General features: G+C 44.7%; 2 protein-coding genes and 1 pseudogene across 5 annotated transcripts; 2 read left to right on the top strand and 1 right to left on the bottom strand.

Annotated features, from left to right (window-relative positions):
• Positions 1–2,911: 2,911 nt before the first annotated feature.
• Positions 2,912–5,153, top strand: RBM8A (RNA binding motif protein 8A). Of its 2 annotated transcripts, none has more exons than XM_079917963.1 (6): positions 2,912–3,382; positions 3,661–3,720; positions 3,851–3,925; positions 4,105–4,241; positions 4,536–4,672; positions 4,784–5,153. In XM_079917963.1, exons 1-6 carry the CDS (start codon positions 3,316–3,318, stop codon positions 4,827–4,829), a joined length of 522 nt encoding a protein of 173 aa, XP_079774089.1. In that variant the 5' UTR covers positions 2,912–3,315; the 3' UTR covers positions 4,830–5,153. The 2 variants fall into 2 exon arrangements, with proteins under 2 accessions (XP_079774089.1, XP_079774088.1); XM_079917962.1 differs by having other exon boundaries at positions 3,848–3,925.
• Positions 5,154–5,273: 120 nt separating this feature from the next.
• LOC307184463 (gonadotropin-releasing hormone II receptor-like) lies at positions 5,274–10,380 on the bottom strand (annotated as a pseudogene). The gene is made up of 3 exons (XR_013831764.1): positions 9,547–10,380; positions 6,175–6,376; positions 5,274–5,686 (listed from the first exon to the last, which is right to left on the bottom strand). The product of XR_013831764.1 is annotated as a gonadotropin-releasing hormone II receptor-like (transcript).
• Positions 10,381–10,630: 250 nt separating this feature from the next.
• On the top strand, positions 10,631–16,392 carry PEX11B (peroxisomal biogenesis factor 11 beta; the record flags this gene model as incomplete). 2 transcript variants are annotated; one of them, XM_079917945.1, is made up of 4 exons in its annotated part: positions 10,631–10,845; positions 11,598–11,713; positions 12,122–12,323; positions 15,188–16,392. In XM_079917945.1, the coding sequence occupies 4 exons, from the start codon at positions 10,631–10,633 to the stop codon at positions 15,591–15,593; spliced, it is 939 nt and encodes a 312-aa protein (XP_079774071.1). In that variant the 3' UTR covers positions 15,594–16,392. The 2 variants fall into 2 exon arrangements, with proteins under 2 accessions (XP_079774071.1, XP_079774072.1); XM_079917946.1 differs by having other exon boundaries at positions 10,699–10,787; positions 15,188–16,389.
• Positions 16,393–16,522: the final 130 nt, after the last annotated feature.

The following is a 16,522-nucleotide window of genomic DNA, read 5'->3' as shown; positions in this document are numbered from 1 at the left end:
TCCTTTGCTCTTTTCTCTGGGAAGTGTTAAGGGGTGTTGAGTTATGGGAAGAACTTGTCTTTGCACCTCCTGGATTATTTTTCTCAAATACCAACCAGTAAGATCCCAAAGAACTTGAGAAAAATTGTTCCCTGATCTGTCTACTTTTGGTGTTAAAGTTTTACTTACCTTTTAGTACTTTCTATGTATTTTATATGTATAATTTTATACAATTAAAAATAGATTTTTGTCTAGTGAGCCAGATTGATTCTTTCTTGAGACCTATGTATCAGAGGAGCTCTAAAATGACCCTTTCTTTTACATATATATGAAAAAAGAACTTTTCTTAGTATTTTTTTGGTGGTAGAAATAAGGTTGTACTGCTGGGGGAAGGCATCTGCCTCTGCTTCTCCAGACATTTGAGGAGCCTGAGTTTTGTTCTTGGCCCTTTCTCCTGAAGCTCTACCCATTCCGCTGGCAGTCGCACCCACTATCATACAATGCTCAAAACTATTCCTCTCACCCCAAACTGTTATTTTTCATTTGCGGTACGCGGGCCTCTCACTGTCGTGGCCTCTCCCGTTGCGGAGCACAGGCTCCGGACGCGCAGGCTCAGCGGCCATGGCTCACAGGCCCAGCCGCTCCGCAGCACGTGGGATCTTCCCGGACCGGGGCACGAACCCGTGTCGCCTGCGTTGGCAGGTGGACTCTCAACCACTGCGCCACCAGGGAAGCCCCCCAAACTGTTGAGCTTTTACATCTATATTTCCACATATTGGACATTACCACCTGAATGACACAAGCTCTTTGAACTTACATATCTAAAATAAACCATTTCTCCATACGTGCTCCTCTGACTCCCCAGATCTGCTATAGAAATTATTATCTGCCCAGCTACCTAAGCTAGAACCTCAGATCCATCCTCAATGCCTCCCTATTATCACCTTATCAGTCACTCACTGTTGAGTTTACTTTCGGTACAAACTTCCCAATCTGTTTTGTCCATATCTACTGTCTTAGTTCAGTCCTTTATCATCTCGGGGCTGGACCACTGCAGTAGCTTCCTAATTAGTCTCTAACTTCGTTCTTAACATCCTCCACACTACTATCAGATTTCTTTCTAAAATACTTATGACTGTACCACTCCCTTGCTTAAACCATCACTTAGCTATCTGTACCTTTAGCGGCACTTCCCAAATTTTATATGTGAACCCTTGGTATTATCTGAGAAGATTTTAGGTGGTACATGGCCAAACATTTTTCATTTTTACTAGTTATGCTTTTAGCTGAATTTGTAATAGAAAAACATGTTTTCCATTTATGGCAGTGATATTTAAATTTAGTGTAAATTTGTTTAAAACGCCAGTCTATTTAAGGAAAAAACACAAATTGAAAATAGTATGGGGGCTATTTGCAAATGTTAAAAATTATGAATACTAAAATATTGAATTAGAAAAATTTCTTGCCTATAGGATAAGTTCCAAATCCTTAGCATGACATACAGTTTGGCCCTAAACTGTATTTCCAGCTTTATTTCCTGATTACACAGCATCAGGCATACGGAATTTCTTGCCATTCTGATATTCATGCAATAATATTTACCAAGTGTCTACTATGAACCAGGCACTGGTCTAAACTTTGAGGATATAGTTGTACATAAGAATCTCTGCCATAAGGATTACATTCTAAGGGGAAAAACAGACGATAAACAAGTTAGAAAGTAAACAAGGTAATTAAAGATTTGGATTTAAGTTCTGTGAAGGAAATAAGAATGAAAGATAGAGTAGAGAAGACCCCTCTGGGTGACAGTAGTATCTCAGGGAGACCTACAGGACGGGGTTGAACTAGCCATGTGAAAAGCTGGAGCAAGAACATCAGGGACAGAGAGTTACAAAAAGTCCAGAGATGGGAAAGAGTAGAACATAGTTGAGGGAAAGTATAGGAAGAGCTTAATGGGTGAAAGGGAAGAATGGTGGTGGAAGAGTTTGGAGACATAGGCAGAGCAGGCTGTGTGAGTCTGAACTTTATTCTAAGTGCAAAAATAAGTCAAGTAAGGGTTTTTAGTAGAGATGTGACCAACTGATTTTTTAAAAGATCACACTACATATTGCAGAGAATGGATTAGTGTATCTTAGTCTCAATACAACTCCTTTGCCTGGAAAAGTACCCAGACTTAAAGGCCAAGTTTAAATGGAAGCCCTCCCTTAAATGCACTCTTACTTCCCATCCTATTAGAAACTTTCTTTTTATTGCCTTAGTGCGTTGTGATGGCAACGATCACTTTCATAATGTTATTATAAAGTGATTGTTGATAATGCAAGTATTTCCCCTTGTCTTGCTAGCACCTCTTCTGATATTAGACACACATATAGGCATTCATAACTGTTTGATTTAAAAATTAATAAATGAGTGAATATGCAGTCCACTATTGTTTGTGTAAGGCCTACGTCGGATTCCAGAATGTGGGGGCAATATTTTCCTTGCCTCAACTCCTGGGTTTTTAAACGTGAAATATCTGTACTATCCTCAAAGAAGCTAAAGCCCCTATTTTGTTTAAATCCATGATATTTTAATTCCCAGAGGTGGTAGGCAGAGTTTGAGAGATTTTTAGTTTTATTTTTTTGGCCGCGCCAGGCAGCTTGCAGGATCTTAGTTCCCTGACCAGGGATTGAACCCCGCCTGCAGTGAAAGCGGGAGTCCTAACCACTGGACCACCAGGGAATTACCAGAGAGATTATTTTTTAAAAAAAGAGAAGTTGATATCTGTCTCATCAATCAACACGGACACCCAGGTCTGCTGATTTTCTGAGAGAGAAAGGCCATGCTGCAGTACGTTCCAGAAGCAGCTTTTTGAGGCAGCATTGCTGACCGAACAATTTTTTTTTTTAATGCTTCCATCACAGATCTGACTGCTCCTCGGGAACAGTATAGGCCTGCAAGTTTTTAGAGAAAAAACTTTCTTCAACTTCCATTTCCTGGTATGCAATGAAAAGAGACGAAAAGCAACCCTCTAATAAAATTAGTCTGGGCTCCACTGTCAGTACTGTTTCTCGTCTGCTCTAGGTAAGAGTAAGTCACTAACTCCGCCCACACCCCCAGCGTGTCCCACACGGGGTTGCCCCCTTCTGCTCGCGACCCGCTCAAGATGGCTACAGGAGCACTTCCGGCATCTTCCCCAAGTAGGCCCGCCTCCATGCGTATTATTACCGCGCCGAGGGCAGGACTTAGAGTTAGTTTTTAATTGGTCAACTTGACTGGAGACCTTTCCCATCCGCGACAGTTTCCCGAGGAGCCAAGTGCTTGAGCGCCACGGACGAGAGTTAGAGCTTAGGCAAGATGGCGGACGTACTGGATCTTCATGAGGCCGGGGGCGAGGATTTCGCCATGGATGAGGATGGGGACGGTGAGGACAGTGGAGGCGGCTGCGGGAAGCGGGGAAGGTGCGAGAGAAGGACGTATTAGGAAAATATAATCTTTCCCCCCAGCAGGGAGGATGGGAGCCGGGGAGGTGGGTTTCGGTTGGTTGGAGACTCCGCCCCCGATGGGAGGAATGGGGGCGGGCCGGGAAGGGACTGAACCTGGAGGTGGTGGGGTCAGGTTTCTGATAATGTCTTGGAAGGAGACTATTGTTGTAAATAACTGTTATCTTTCTCACTTATTCTTTCACTTCTGGGGCTGCAGAGAGCATCCACAAACTGAAAGAAAAAGCGAAGAAACGGAAGGGCCGTGGCTTTGGCTCCGGTGAGTGTTTGTGGGTGGAATGGGGTCTAGAATGGCGAGAGCGACGAGCTTTGGAGTCCCCATAAAGACACATGGTGAACAGTGGGAGGAGGGGGATTTCCGGTGATCTCCTGTGTCTTTCTAATAGAAGAGGGGTCTCGAGCGCGGATGCGTGAGGATTATGACAGCGTGGAGCAGGATGGCGATGAACCCGGACCACAGCGCTGTAAGTAAATGGAACCTGTCTGTCTGTAGAGAATTAGGGGCCAATGAAATAAAACCCAGTAGGAATGGGGTCAGAGGTAGCTTAACCAATCTCTGTGGAGTCTGCACACTCTACTTCTGTGATCTTGCTTGAAGTTTTTCTTTCATGTGCTCAAACAACCTCCCTCCTTTCCCGAACAGCTGTTGAAGGATGGATTCTCTTTGTTACTGGAGTCCATGAGGAAGCCACGGAAGAAGACATCCATGATAAATTTGCAGAGTATGGAGAAATAAAAAACATCCACCTCAACCTGGACAGACGTACAGGATATCTAAAGGTATTCTGAGTGATACTCCATTGCTTCTCTTCACCCATAAACCTTAGACGGCATTGGTAGTTCTCCCATGTTTGCTGTGGTTGGCCAAGAGTAAAGTTGAAATAAAATGACTTTGGGAATTGATTTTGTTAGACATAGCAAAGAGACAGGCAGAAACAGACAGACAAGTTGTATATATAGTAGGGATATGTAATGTACATTTGTTGTTTAGAGTTTATGGATTTTTCTGTTTGAGTAGAAAAAAGCTTGGTGGAATAGGAGAGTTTTGATAATCTGTCTTTTCACTTGTTCCAGGGGTATACTCTAGTTGAGTATGAAACATACAAGGAGGCCCAAGCTGCTATGGAAGGACTCAATGGCCAGGATTTGATGGGACAGCCGATCAGCGTAGACTGGTGTTTTGTTCGGGGTCCACCCAAGGGCAAGAGGAGGTAAAGTGGAGAGGGGAAACACTATCTTAGTGGAGGAAATATGAGCAAAACAGAATAAGGACATGGCATTATGTCCCTCTGATGGACCCTGCCCCTTTTCCTTCTCCCTAGAGGTGGCCGCAGACGCAGCAGGAGTCCAGACCGGAGGCGTCGCTGACCCATCCTCTGTTGTCCAGGTGTCCTCTCCAGAGATTCCGTTTGACTATGCAGCCTTGGAGAAATAGGGCTGGGGTGTAACTCACTGCATCTATACTTAATCTCTTACCCTACCTGCTTAGTGTTTCTTTTGAGTTATGAATAAATGTCCAATTTTTGTTTTCTAAAATTACTTTCCTGTTCTAACATTGCAAGCTCTGAAGCACTATTTACAGTAAGACACTCTGGGTCACTGTGAAGATACTTCTTCCAGGGACTGAATTCTGTGTGAGTTTCTACATTAAATATAGTCTCAAGTCTCACCTAGGGTCAAAGTAGAAACACTGCTCATTATTTCTTTCTTTCTTTTGGAAGCTAAGGGAGCCAGGGGTACAAGTGAGATGTTCTCATGATACTAGAGAATAATTATTCTGTTCTTAAATATGCTCTCCTGAGCAAATGGATGTCATAGGAATGTCTCTTTTGTTTCTCCTGCCTTTCTTGCTGCCACCTTTGTTTGTACTTTCATCTGTCTAAGGGTCTGAATCTCCTGTTGGGGCGTTCTCCCAGAACCTCCTTCCCTGGAGGAGTCTATACTAAGTTCTTGGTGCCCTCTTCGGCAGCCAAGGGTGAAGGCCCCATAGAGGAGAGGATCCAGAGGAGCACTGAGGAGGCCAAAGAGGAAAAGGATGTGGCTGAGGCTGGGAGGCATTTCAGTTAGCATGGTGGGATAGAACCAGTACCAAAGACCCAGCAGGTTATAAGATGTCTAGCAGAGGACGAAGGTCTGCAAGACAAGCAGGGCCAGTCGCAGACCCTGAAGATGAACATGGGGGCGATTGTCTAAGGAGCGGCAGAGGGCAAATTCACCGGCAGGGGCTGGGAACTTAGAAAATACACTCAAATTCAGAACCACTCAGCTTCTGAGTTGATGGATGGGCAGAAATAGTGAGATGGAGCTCTCCCCTTATAAGGAAGAGAATGGTACAAGCCCTCTTCCCCTTCCCAACCTGGGACTATACGCTCCCCTCCCACCAGAGATTATGACAGACGTGCTGCAAAAAAGGTTTCGATTGAGGTGCTGTTGTGTTACATGAAGCTACAAAGTCTATTTGAAGTCTTGTTGGTGTCCAAGAGCAAAGGAATACTGATCACCCTTCTTAATTCTTGCCCAGCTAACTCCACTTCATAGAATGATGGCTAGTGGCTGGTTAGAATTGAAGGCATTCAATAAAGTTATGTGCAGCATCAGCTGCTAGAGATATGGTTAGCAACTCACTTTTGGTTTGATAGATAGCTATCAAATTTATGAGGCTAGAGGCAATAGTTTTAGGGTATGGGTTAGGGCCTGGGGGTTGGGGTCTCACCATGGTTCCCCTTCCTTGTCTGGGGACTGGACACACTGAGGACAGTGCGGCTATAGCAGACGGTCATGGCAGTCAGTGGCAGCAGGAAGAGGCAGCAGAAGGTGAAGAGGTGGTCTCTTGCCATCAAGCCTTGAAGCTGCTTTTGGTGACACTGAGTGAAGGGGACTGGACCAGCTCAGCGGACGGTGTGGAACAGGAACAGCTGGAGTGGAGTCAAGGACTATTAGAACTGGTCTCCCTTTCCCCTCTCATGCCAACCTACCCACCAGTTCAACAGTATCTCTTCCCAATTCTTTTTTTTTTTTTTTTTCCGGTACGCGGGCCTCTCACTGCTGTGGCCTCTCCCGTTGCGGAGCACAGGCTCCGGACGCACAGGCCCAGCGGCCATGGCTCACGGGCCCAGCCGCTCTGCGGCATGTGGGATCCTCCCGGACCGGGGCACGAACCTGTGTCCCCTGCATCGGCAGGTGGACTCTCAAGCACTGCGCCACCAGGGAAGCCCTTTTTTTTTTTTTTTTTTTTTTTTTTTTTTTTAATGAGATTGTTGAGAAAACGGGAGCTAATACAGTGCATAATTCCAATTTGTTCTTAATTTCCTGCAGTGCTGAGTATGGTGCCATATTTAAAAGGTTAGGAATGTATCTTGAAAATCCCTGTCTTCCTCTTAGGCTATGTTTGTTAAATCTGGGACTTAAAGAACCCTGTCTTCTCAAGTACTGTTCTAACATTGCATTTTATCAAAGGATATCTCTACCACCTCACCAACATTTTTTTTTTTTCCTCACCAACATTTTAAGCTGAACTTATTCCTGATGTGTCTGTGATTCGGTGGAGAAAAGAAATCTTGTGTAAAATGGGTGCTGCTAAAATTTCAGGCCATTTTGCAGTCACTGTGTAAAGTGACCTGTAGTAATAGTCATGTGTACAACTATAATGGTGAAACAACGTTAAATAATAAAATGTAACATTTTCCAAATGTTGTTGGCTGCCCCTTCTCCTTTTTGGTAAACTGCTGGGTTTTTGGTTTGAATCAGTAATGAGTATTTTTCAGTTGAGAGCTTCAGGGTTAGTACCTGAGTTTCAGGTAAGGTAGATTGAGTCACTACTAGTTTGATAAAAGGCAAGCTTAGTAGGTATCAAATTTCTAGATACAAGGAAGGCATTTGGAAAGTGATAGCAGGCATGAGGGACTTTCAGGAAAGGTGAATAGTATGAGCCACAGACATACAATTTTATGAACTGCTTGGAGTTATGATCAGGCTATTCTGAGCTAGTTGGGAAGTGGTCTTTCCTCTTCCCCTATCTTGAGTCCATATGTTTCTGGCCGTTTTCTTGGGGGGTGGGGGCGCGATTTTGCACCATGCCTAGAAATACTTGACAGGTTGTGAGAAGAGGTTTAAAAATAGGCAGGACTTCCCTGGTGTCGTAGAAGACTCCACGCTCCCAGTGCAGGGGGCAGGGTTCGATCCCTGGTCAGGCAACTAGATCCCACATGCATGCCACAATTAAGAGTTCGAATGCCACAACTAAGGGGCCCGCCTGCCGCTACTAAGACCTGGCACACCAAATTAATTTAAAAAATAGGCAAGTCTCCTGGACTTATGTTTTGGTCCATAGCCCTACCTCTGACTCTCCTTTCCCTATTTTATGTGCAATTTACCTACTGTGGAAGTCTTTACCTCTGATACTTGAAAACTTGAGTCTACAAAAATAATTTCTAACTACACCAATATTCCCTTTACCATACTAACAATTTTTTATTGACACTAATATTTTAAATGCAACATATGGGCAATGCAGAATTTATACAAGAGGTCGCTAATTTAGAGCCCAAAATAACACCTTTTGCACCTGAATCACGTTACCGTCAGTTTGCTATTGAAGCAAATAGACATTGCATTGTTGTCGTTGGATTGTCAGGCTCTAAGAAAGGATGAAATGCATCTCCTATTCCATAATCTTGTGGCCTATATGTTTCAAGTGATTTATCCAAAGTCATCCAGCTAGTTAGTGGTAGAGCCTAGACTCAGGAAAAACAGAGCAAAGTAATACAAACGAACAACAAAAGCAATCCTAATTCTAATTCCCAGTCCACATCTAAAATTTGCTTCATATAAACCCAACTAATTCCTTTTGCACTGAGGAAACATGCTGCTTTTTAAAACTTTGGGTAGCAGAGGTCCTGTTTGCAACATATTGTTGGAAGCAATATTTTTTGTTTGTCTTAGAACTGCAGTCAGACTAACTGTTGTTAGTTATATTTCTAATATGTGAGGATTTAAGGATCAAATCTTAAATCTGACTCTGTAATGCATTATTCCAGAGACTGAAATTTTAGCCCTCTCCCTGACAATCCTAACCCTAGACTCAGAGATGCTGCTTTCAGATGGTGGTAGTGGTTTTGGTTTTTTTGAAGAAATTGCTTCATATTTAGCTTTTTTTTTCTAGATTTCTAGTTCATTTTCAATATTGAGATTTGATTACTTGGTACTCAAGTTCAGATGCTCCCTTTTGTTCCAGTTTTGACACCCACAATAAAGCTAGAGTAAAAAATACAAATCTGATTATGTCATTCTCCACCTTTTACTTTAGTGTCTCTCCACTGCCCTCAGGATAAAGTGCAAGCTTAATATTTGTGATCTGGTTCTTCCTTCCCCTCCAGGCTCATTACTCATCATTTTCTAGTCCTCAACTTTAGCTGCAGCTTCTTTGAGATCATCCACCCACCACCTTCTCCAGCATTCCTCCTGCTGTAATTTGTCTTAACACCTATCTTTCAAGAATCAAATTGTAACATCTCTGGGAAGTCAGGAATCTTTCCCTGACTGTCCAAGAGTGGGTCTTGGACAGTTCTTTAGCTCCTTATGCTTACCTTTAGCATAATGCTTAACTGCACGCTGTATTGTAATTGCGTACTAATTTGACTCTGCACTAGTCTATAAATTTCTTGAAGGCAGGACTTTGTTGCTCTATCCTTGATAGAGCATTTGAACGCACCTGGGGGATGCACAATAGTTTCTGAATTGATGAATGAATGTACCACAAAGTTTTACCCAAAGCCCCTGATTTCACTGTCTTCTTAATGTCTTCCCGTATATGTTTCCACCATGCCCTAGGGTTTTTCTGCAATAATCTGAAGAAGGTGGAACTCGGAGGAGGCAAAGAGGTGGAAGCCAAGTGTAGTAAAAACAAAGGCTCTTAACAGAAGTACAAATTAACATGCAATGATCTTAACTTGCAAGAGAGATAGCAGAGGCCCCACGCTGAGGATTAACGGTGACCACGGCCAAGCACACCCCTTGAATCCGAAGGCTTCTGTTGTGTACCCAAATTCTTGTCCAGTCTAGCCCTGAGTTCCGACAAGTCACTCACCTCCCAGGCAAGCGGGAAAACGAGTACCCAGGCTGCTCCCAGAAGTTTCCTTCCAGTTGAGCGGGGTTCAAGCGGGTGGAGTACGGCTGCCTGGCGGTCGAGCCCAATGACCACAGGCAGGAAAGCTGCGGCATACATGGCCATTAGTTCAGGAACATGAGTGTCCGACATGCGATGTCCCCGGCCAGCCATTGAACAGTGATATTCCTGGTGGCATAACTATATCTATGGTCATAACCACAAAAATGACCAGTAAGTCGGCAGCTGCTAAATGGGCAAAGAGTCGTCTTACCGGAGAGGGGCGGAGCTGGCTGGGTTGCGGCCGTGTCACTGACAACAGCACGGCCAGGCTCCTCCAGCCGAAGAAACAAACAGCGCAACACTCACTCCCACTCGGACCTTGGCGGCAGCTGAGAAGGTGAGCAGCTCTGCGCCCTCCACCTCTACTCCTGATCCCGCTGCTGACCCCCAAGGGGTGCCGTTGCCTGCCGACATGGTGACCTGGAAGGGAAAGGGGTAGGGGGATGAAGTGTGGGTTTGAAGAGGTTAGCTGAGTCCACTGTTTCTTCTCTCTCCTTTTAAGGATATGAGTTGGGTATTTTGCGAATTTCGTCCACTAAAGCCTCTGTCTCTGGAGACTCTCCGTCTGTATTCTGGAGGTCACCTGTCCAACTGTCAGGGTCCTGCAGGGAACAGGGATCTGGTGCTGGCTTCTACTTCCATAGACTTCTTTAGCCCCTAGAGCCCTGGATTCGGTCGGAGCGTGCGAGTGAGTGTGTGTGTGTTGTGGGTGTTCTGCTGGAAACACCCCAGGGTTGGGGGCAACCCTATCCTAGCGGCCCTGGCGGGAGCACTGCGGCGCAGTCTCGCTACGCCCGGACTCCTGCAAGCCCCGCCCTTGGTCCAGAATATTTAAAGAAGAATGTGCCTCTGGAGGTGTGCTTAGGAAACAGAGATCATCTGATTAGAGGACAAGGCGACGGAGACACGCACAAAAAACACGCAGGTATAGGCCCAGAGACAAGGGCTTCTCGTTCTGAAGTTCCGCTTCAGGGGCCGGCTCCACTCCCTTTATTTTCTGATGATGTTTGTCCCTCGCGCGGCACCGTTGGGTCGTCCAGGAGGCGTGACTAGGGGCGGGAAGTGGGGCGGGAGCGAAGCTGTGGAGCCGGGGCTGCCGCTGTCATGGACGCCTGGGTCCGCTTCAGCGCTCAGAGCCAGGCCCGGGAGCGGCTGTGTAGGTGCGGCCCGAATAGGAATGGGGGGAGGGCGGGCAGAGGAAGACCTTCTTGAGGCGAGGTCAGTTCACACTACGGGGGTCATAAAGGGTCAGATCGGGCTACGGGGGCCCGGACGGACCGAGAGGGGCTGATTTGAGCCGGCCGTGAGGCCATGGTTCGTTTCTGCTCGCGGGAAAGATGGGGAAACTGAGGCACGAGTGGGCCGGCGGGGAGGCCGCTCAGGGTTGCGTGTTCACATAAGACCAGCACTTTCCTCACTGGGCGATGGTGGAATGAGGAGCGTTCGCCCCGTGGCAGATAGCGACCTGGACTCTTCCCAGAGCGGAGGAGGCACTTCGAAGTTCCCGTGTCCCCTCACCCTACTGTCACCCGCTAGCTCCTCTGCCTCCGCCTTGCCTTCTAGTCTCGATTCATCTCAAGGGCCTGGAAAATCTCTTAGTTCACCTATTTTGAAGAATAACCTGTCCTCCAACTCTCCCCCACTCCCTCACATATCACATACATGCTCACACTGATGTGCTTGTGATGGACCCCCTGCCGCCTTCATTGTCCTCTTCAGGCCTTACATTATCAGATCTCTTATTTCCTCAATTCGAAGTAGTGCTTCCCAACCCCTTCTAGGCTCCTTTTTATTCTTACGCCTGTCTCTTCCCCTGGCCTGGAGGAGAAACAGTGAGATATGGCCATGAAGAGGAGGAAAGGGAATGGTCTCAAACAGGGGAAGGGGGAGTCCGTACTTGCCTTTTGAAGTACATTTTTGAGGGGGAGAGGAGGGAGGTCTCCACCTTACCTTACCTCTCTCTCCTCCAGGGCCGCCCAGTATGCTTGCTCCCTTCTTGGCCATGCACTGCAGAAACACGGGGCCAGTTCTGAGTTACAGAAACAGATTCGACAACTGGAGGGTCATCTGAGCCTAGGGAGAAAGCGTAAGTAATTGTGCCTTTCCTTTTATTACCTCAACACTTCCTCCATCCCCAGCTATTCTTCCTTAGTCCCTCCTTCTTGTTTTTGACCTTCTCTGCCAATTCTCCCTCATTTGCCTCTACCCGTATCCTCTGCAAGCCTCCCGATTGAGGTGAGAGAGCAGGTGTAAGAGTAATGAAGGATTGGAAAGAATGAGGCAAATTTGAGAAAACTAAACTGGGACACAAATTAATAAAAATTGGACGTAAAAAAAATTGAACCATTTCTACTCTTTTTTAAAAAAATTGTTCATTATTGTTTCTATTACTTGCTCGACTTTCACTCTCTTGCTTTCTCTCTTTTTCTGTGTCTTGCTCTCTGTTTGCCTCTCTACTTTCAAATCCTTCCTTTTCTTTGCTAATCCCCACAAGTTCTACGCCTCGGTAACTCAGCAGATGCCCTTGAGTCAGCCAAACGAGCTGTGCACCTATCAGATGTTGTCCTGAGATTCTGCATCACTGTTAGTCACCTCAATAGAGCCTTGTACTTCGCCTGTGACAATGTCCTGTGGGCTGGAAAGTCTGGACTTGCTCCCCGTGTGGATCAGGAGAAGTGGGCCCAGCGTTCATTCAGGTTTGATATCCTTTTATCCTACAAGACCTATCATATTCTCCATACTGCATAGCTTGCCTTTCATGAGAGAATGATCTTTTAGGGCCTTCCCATAATATACACATCCTAATCACTTGGCTTCTAACCTTCATTTAGATCTTAAACCATCAGAGAATAATGAATGGGGGCAGGTGGAAGACAGATGCTCTTTCATGATGAATGACTAAGATTGGACAAGACTAGATATTCATTACATTGCTTTAATTCCGCTTTTGTCTATACCACAGGTTTATGCCCCTCACTGCTTACTCGTTCATTCATTCATTCTAAAAATACTTAGTAGCTGCTTACTATGAGCCAGGGAATAAAGCAAAGAGCCAAAGAGCTATATGGTTCCTGCTCTCATGAAGCTTCTAGTCTAGTAGGGGAGTCAGATATTAAAACAAATAATCACCAAACCAAATATTTGTGGGAAGTACAGGGTGTTATGAGATACATAACAGGGGGAGCTAATTTAGATTGAAAGGTCAGAGAAGAACTCTTAGAGAAAATTAAATTTTATTTCAGACCTGATGTCTGAGTAGAAGTTATACAAAGCAAACAGTAGCAGAGAAGACCATTCCAAACAGAAAATAGCTCATTCTAAGGCCTTGAACCAAGAAAAACTTCATGGAATTAGAGCAGTAGAAAGAAAGCCAATGTGGTGGACGGTATTGAGTAAGGGCATAAGTTCAAACTGGACAGGTAGACATGGGCCAGATCATTCATGCAAGGACTTCTAGGTAATGGTAGGATTTTTTTCATTTAGTTTTGTTTAAATTTTATCCTAAGTACAATGGGTTCTAAGTAGGGGTGTGACATGATTCAAATTGCATTTAAAGACGATCCCTCTTGCTGTAGTGCGGAAAATGGATTGCAGTAATGCTAAAGAGGAGAAGATGTCCTAATATGGCCAAGAAATGATGTTAGCTTGGACTAAGGAGCAGGCTGTAATGAAGGTGGAAAGGAATATGATTTGGGAATAAAATGATCTCTATACATATTATTTGTTTCCCTATGATTTGCTTTGTTATTTTATATTATATTAGCATCTTTCCGTCTCCACTTATGTCTCTCTTTTCTTTTCATCTTTCTCAGTGATTTCAGTTATAACAAGACTTATGGTGTATGAAGGGTGGGGGCAGAGGCATGGCTGGAGTGGTATGGAAAAGCAACTCCCTAGAAGAGTTTATATGCCATGTTTATACTTTTATTCAGTAAATATTTATTCGGCTCTTACTATGTGCTAGGCACTGGTCTAGACAAAGGGATACAGTGGTAAAGACAAACAACATCCCTGCTCCTATGGAGCTTACATTGTCATGGGAGGGGACAAAGAAACAATAAATAAGAAAAACATCAGAGCGTGGTAAGTGCTGTGCAGGAAATTAAAATAGGGTCATGTGATAGACAGTAAATGGTTTGCTACTTTAGAATCGAGGGTCAGAGAAGTCTTCTTTGAAGAGGTGACATGTAAGCTCTGACCTAAAGTGCAAGGAAGAGCCAGCCATTTGAAGATTTTGGAGAGAGATTATTCCAGGTTGAGGGACGAGGTAGTGTAAAGGTCCTAAAGCAGGAACAAGCTTAATGGGATCAAAATATAGAAAGAAACCAGTGTGGCTGGAGCATAGTGATTGAAGGAAAGAATGGTACAAGATGGAATTAGAGAGGCAGGGTCAAATGTTGAGTTCTGTAAGCCTTTCTAAGGTATTTTATTCTAAATGTGATAGGAAGGAAACCATGGAGAGTTTTAAGAAAGGGTATAATGTGATTTACGTTTATGCCAGCTACTATATGAAACTAGATTCTTGGGGGTGGGGGACAAGAGTGGCAGTGGAGAAACCAGTTAAAAGACTAAAGTAGTAGTTCAAGCAAGATATGATGGTAGCTTAGACTGTGGTGGTGGAGTACAATAGATAGATGTGGATTCAGAATATATATTAGAGGTAGGACAGTTATATTGAATACAGACCACTGTTGTCAGAATGGATTAAAAATCAAAAAACGTAGACTGTTCTTAAGGAATTTATAATCTAACACATTTGGCAAGCTTGGCGTCGTTTTTTGTTTGTTTTCTTTTAACAAAAGTATTGGATTTAAATGGTCTATGTGTTTGAGTCTTTGAAACAACTGAAGGTGTTTTTTTCATAAATTTATTTATTTTATTATTTTATTTTATTTATTTACTGTTTCTGGCTGCGTTGGGTCTTCATTGCTGTGCACGGGATTTTCTCTGGTTGGGGCGAGTGGGGGCTACTCTTCATTGCGGTTCGCGGGCTTCTCATTGCTGTGGCTTCTCTTGTTGCAGAACATGGGCTCTAGGCGCGCGGGCTTCAGTAGTTGTGGCATGTGGGCTCAGTAGTTGTGGCTCGAGGGCTCTAGAGCACAGGCTCAGTAGTTGTGGCACACGGGCTTAGTTACTCCGCGCATGTGGGATCTTCCCGGATCAGGGATCGAACCTGTGTCCCCTGCACTGGCAGGCGGATTCTCAACCACTGCATCAGCAGGGAAGTCCTGAAGGTGTTCTTTTAAAAAATTTTGCATAATTGTAGTTCAAATTGAATGTGTGTATGCTAATGGGTTGCCAAGTGGAAAAGTGAAATATGAGGTTGATCTTGGAATATTTTGTGATGCTCATTATTGTAAGCCAGAATCTTAAGGTACACATAAACTCATTAGTTACAGAAAGGTGGAAGGACATTTCTAATAGTGGGTAATAACATTCACTTCTGGTATTCTAATATGTAATCCTTTTGTACTATGGGGGAAAGAAGTTTAAATATTCTGTTGGATATGCTAAGTGGGTATATGTATCTGTACTGACCTTTCTCCCCTGTGTATCCCAGGTACTATCTGTTTTCCCTCATCATGAACTTGAGTCGTGATGCTTATGAGATTCGCCTACTGATGGAACAAGAGTCTTCAGCTTGTAGTCGACGACTGAAGGGTTCTGGAGGAGGAGTCCCAGGAGGAATTGAAACTGGGGGACCTGGGGGTCCAGGGGCTCCAGGAGGAGGTCTGCCTCAGGTGGCTCTGAAGCTTCGGCTCCGAGTCTTGCTCCTGGCTCGGGTCCTTCGAGGTCATCCCCCTCTCCTGCTGGATGTGGTCAGAAATGCCTGTGATCTCTTCATTCCACTGGACAAACTAGGCCTGTGGCGCTGTGGTCCTGGAATTGTGGGACTTTGTGGCCTCGTGTCCTCCATCCTGTCTATTCTCACCCTAATCTGCCCTTGGCTCCGACTCAAGCCCTGATATTCTGGTACAGGCTAAGGAGGGGATCTGAATTGGTGAGATGGAATTTTAGATTGTCCCCGTGTACCGGCCTCATTCTAACTCCACTCCTTGGTTAAAGCTAAAATCCAGAGATTTGGGAGTAAGAGGGAGGAGCTTTGGGGAAGATGAGGTGAAGAGAGGTGACTTGTGAAGTCACTTGGATGAGTCACTTGTTCAGATCTGCTAGAACTTTTGTTCTTTTCCTCCTTCATTGCATTGTCTGTGTCTCTCTTGACTCTTTTTACTGTCTCTTAAGTCTATTTAAGGTTCTGTCTCTGTATCTCTTTTGTACCTTCTCAGTCCCTGTCATAGGAATTTAATCAGCAGGATTACTTTTTGGTATGGGAGGTAGAAGGTATGGTCTATAAGGTTCTAACTGCCTTCTTCTTTTTCCTCACAAAGGTGACTTGTGGCTGTTATTTTCCCCTTCAGACTCCAGATTTAATTTTGAAGGCTTGATGTCCCAGTGGATTCTTCCCACATGCACCAGAAGTAGTTTCATGCTTCCTTTTCCTCTCTCATGTCTACCTCACCAAGCTTTCTCATGATTTGCCCTTACCTTTCCCTCCACTCACACCTGCAGGTTTCTGCTTACACTTTGATTTCAGGGCCTTGTTCTAGCCTTTCCATACCCTTTCTTTGCCTATCCAGAATGATGCTATGTTTAGCATCTTGTTGTAAATACTGTATAGTGATTCTGTGTAAATAGCTGAGGCCCAAGCCCATGATGGATAGCAAAGCCTTCCAGGTTAGCAAATTAAAGATCAATTTGCTCATTGATGTTTGGTCTGGTCCCATGTGTTCTGGTCATCTGAGGCCCCTGTTTCTGTCACTGTGGTTTGGGTTTTCCATAGGATTAGCCACTGGCATCATTATCCACAGACTTTTATTGAGCATCTACAGTATGT

The sequence above is a fragment of the Stenella coeruleoalba genome (assembly GCF_951394435.1).
Source record: "Stenella coeruleoalba genome assembly, chromosome: 1".
Taxonomy (NCBI): Eukaryota; Metazoa; Chordata; class Mammalia; order Artiodactyla; family Delphinidae; genus Stenella; species Stenella coeruleoalba.
Note: the sequence above shows the minus strand (reverse complement) of the source record. Positions and strands in the feature narration are given on the sequence as shown.

Bases quoted from the DNA above. Each gene is read 5' to 3' on its own strand.
- RBM8A (XM_079917962.1), top strand. From the start codon at position 3,316: ATGGCGGACGTACTGGATCTTCATGAGGCCGGGGGCGAGGATTTCGCC. The intron at 3,383-3,660 runs GTGAGGACAGTG...CTGGGGCTGCAG, and splicing joins CATGGATGAGGATGGGGACG to AGAGCATCCACAAACTGAAA. The intron at 3,926-4,104 runs GTAAGTAAATGG...TTTCCCGAACAG, and splicing joins TGAACCCGGACCACAGCGCT to CTGTTGAAGGATGGATTCTC.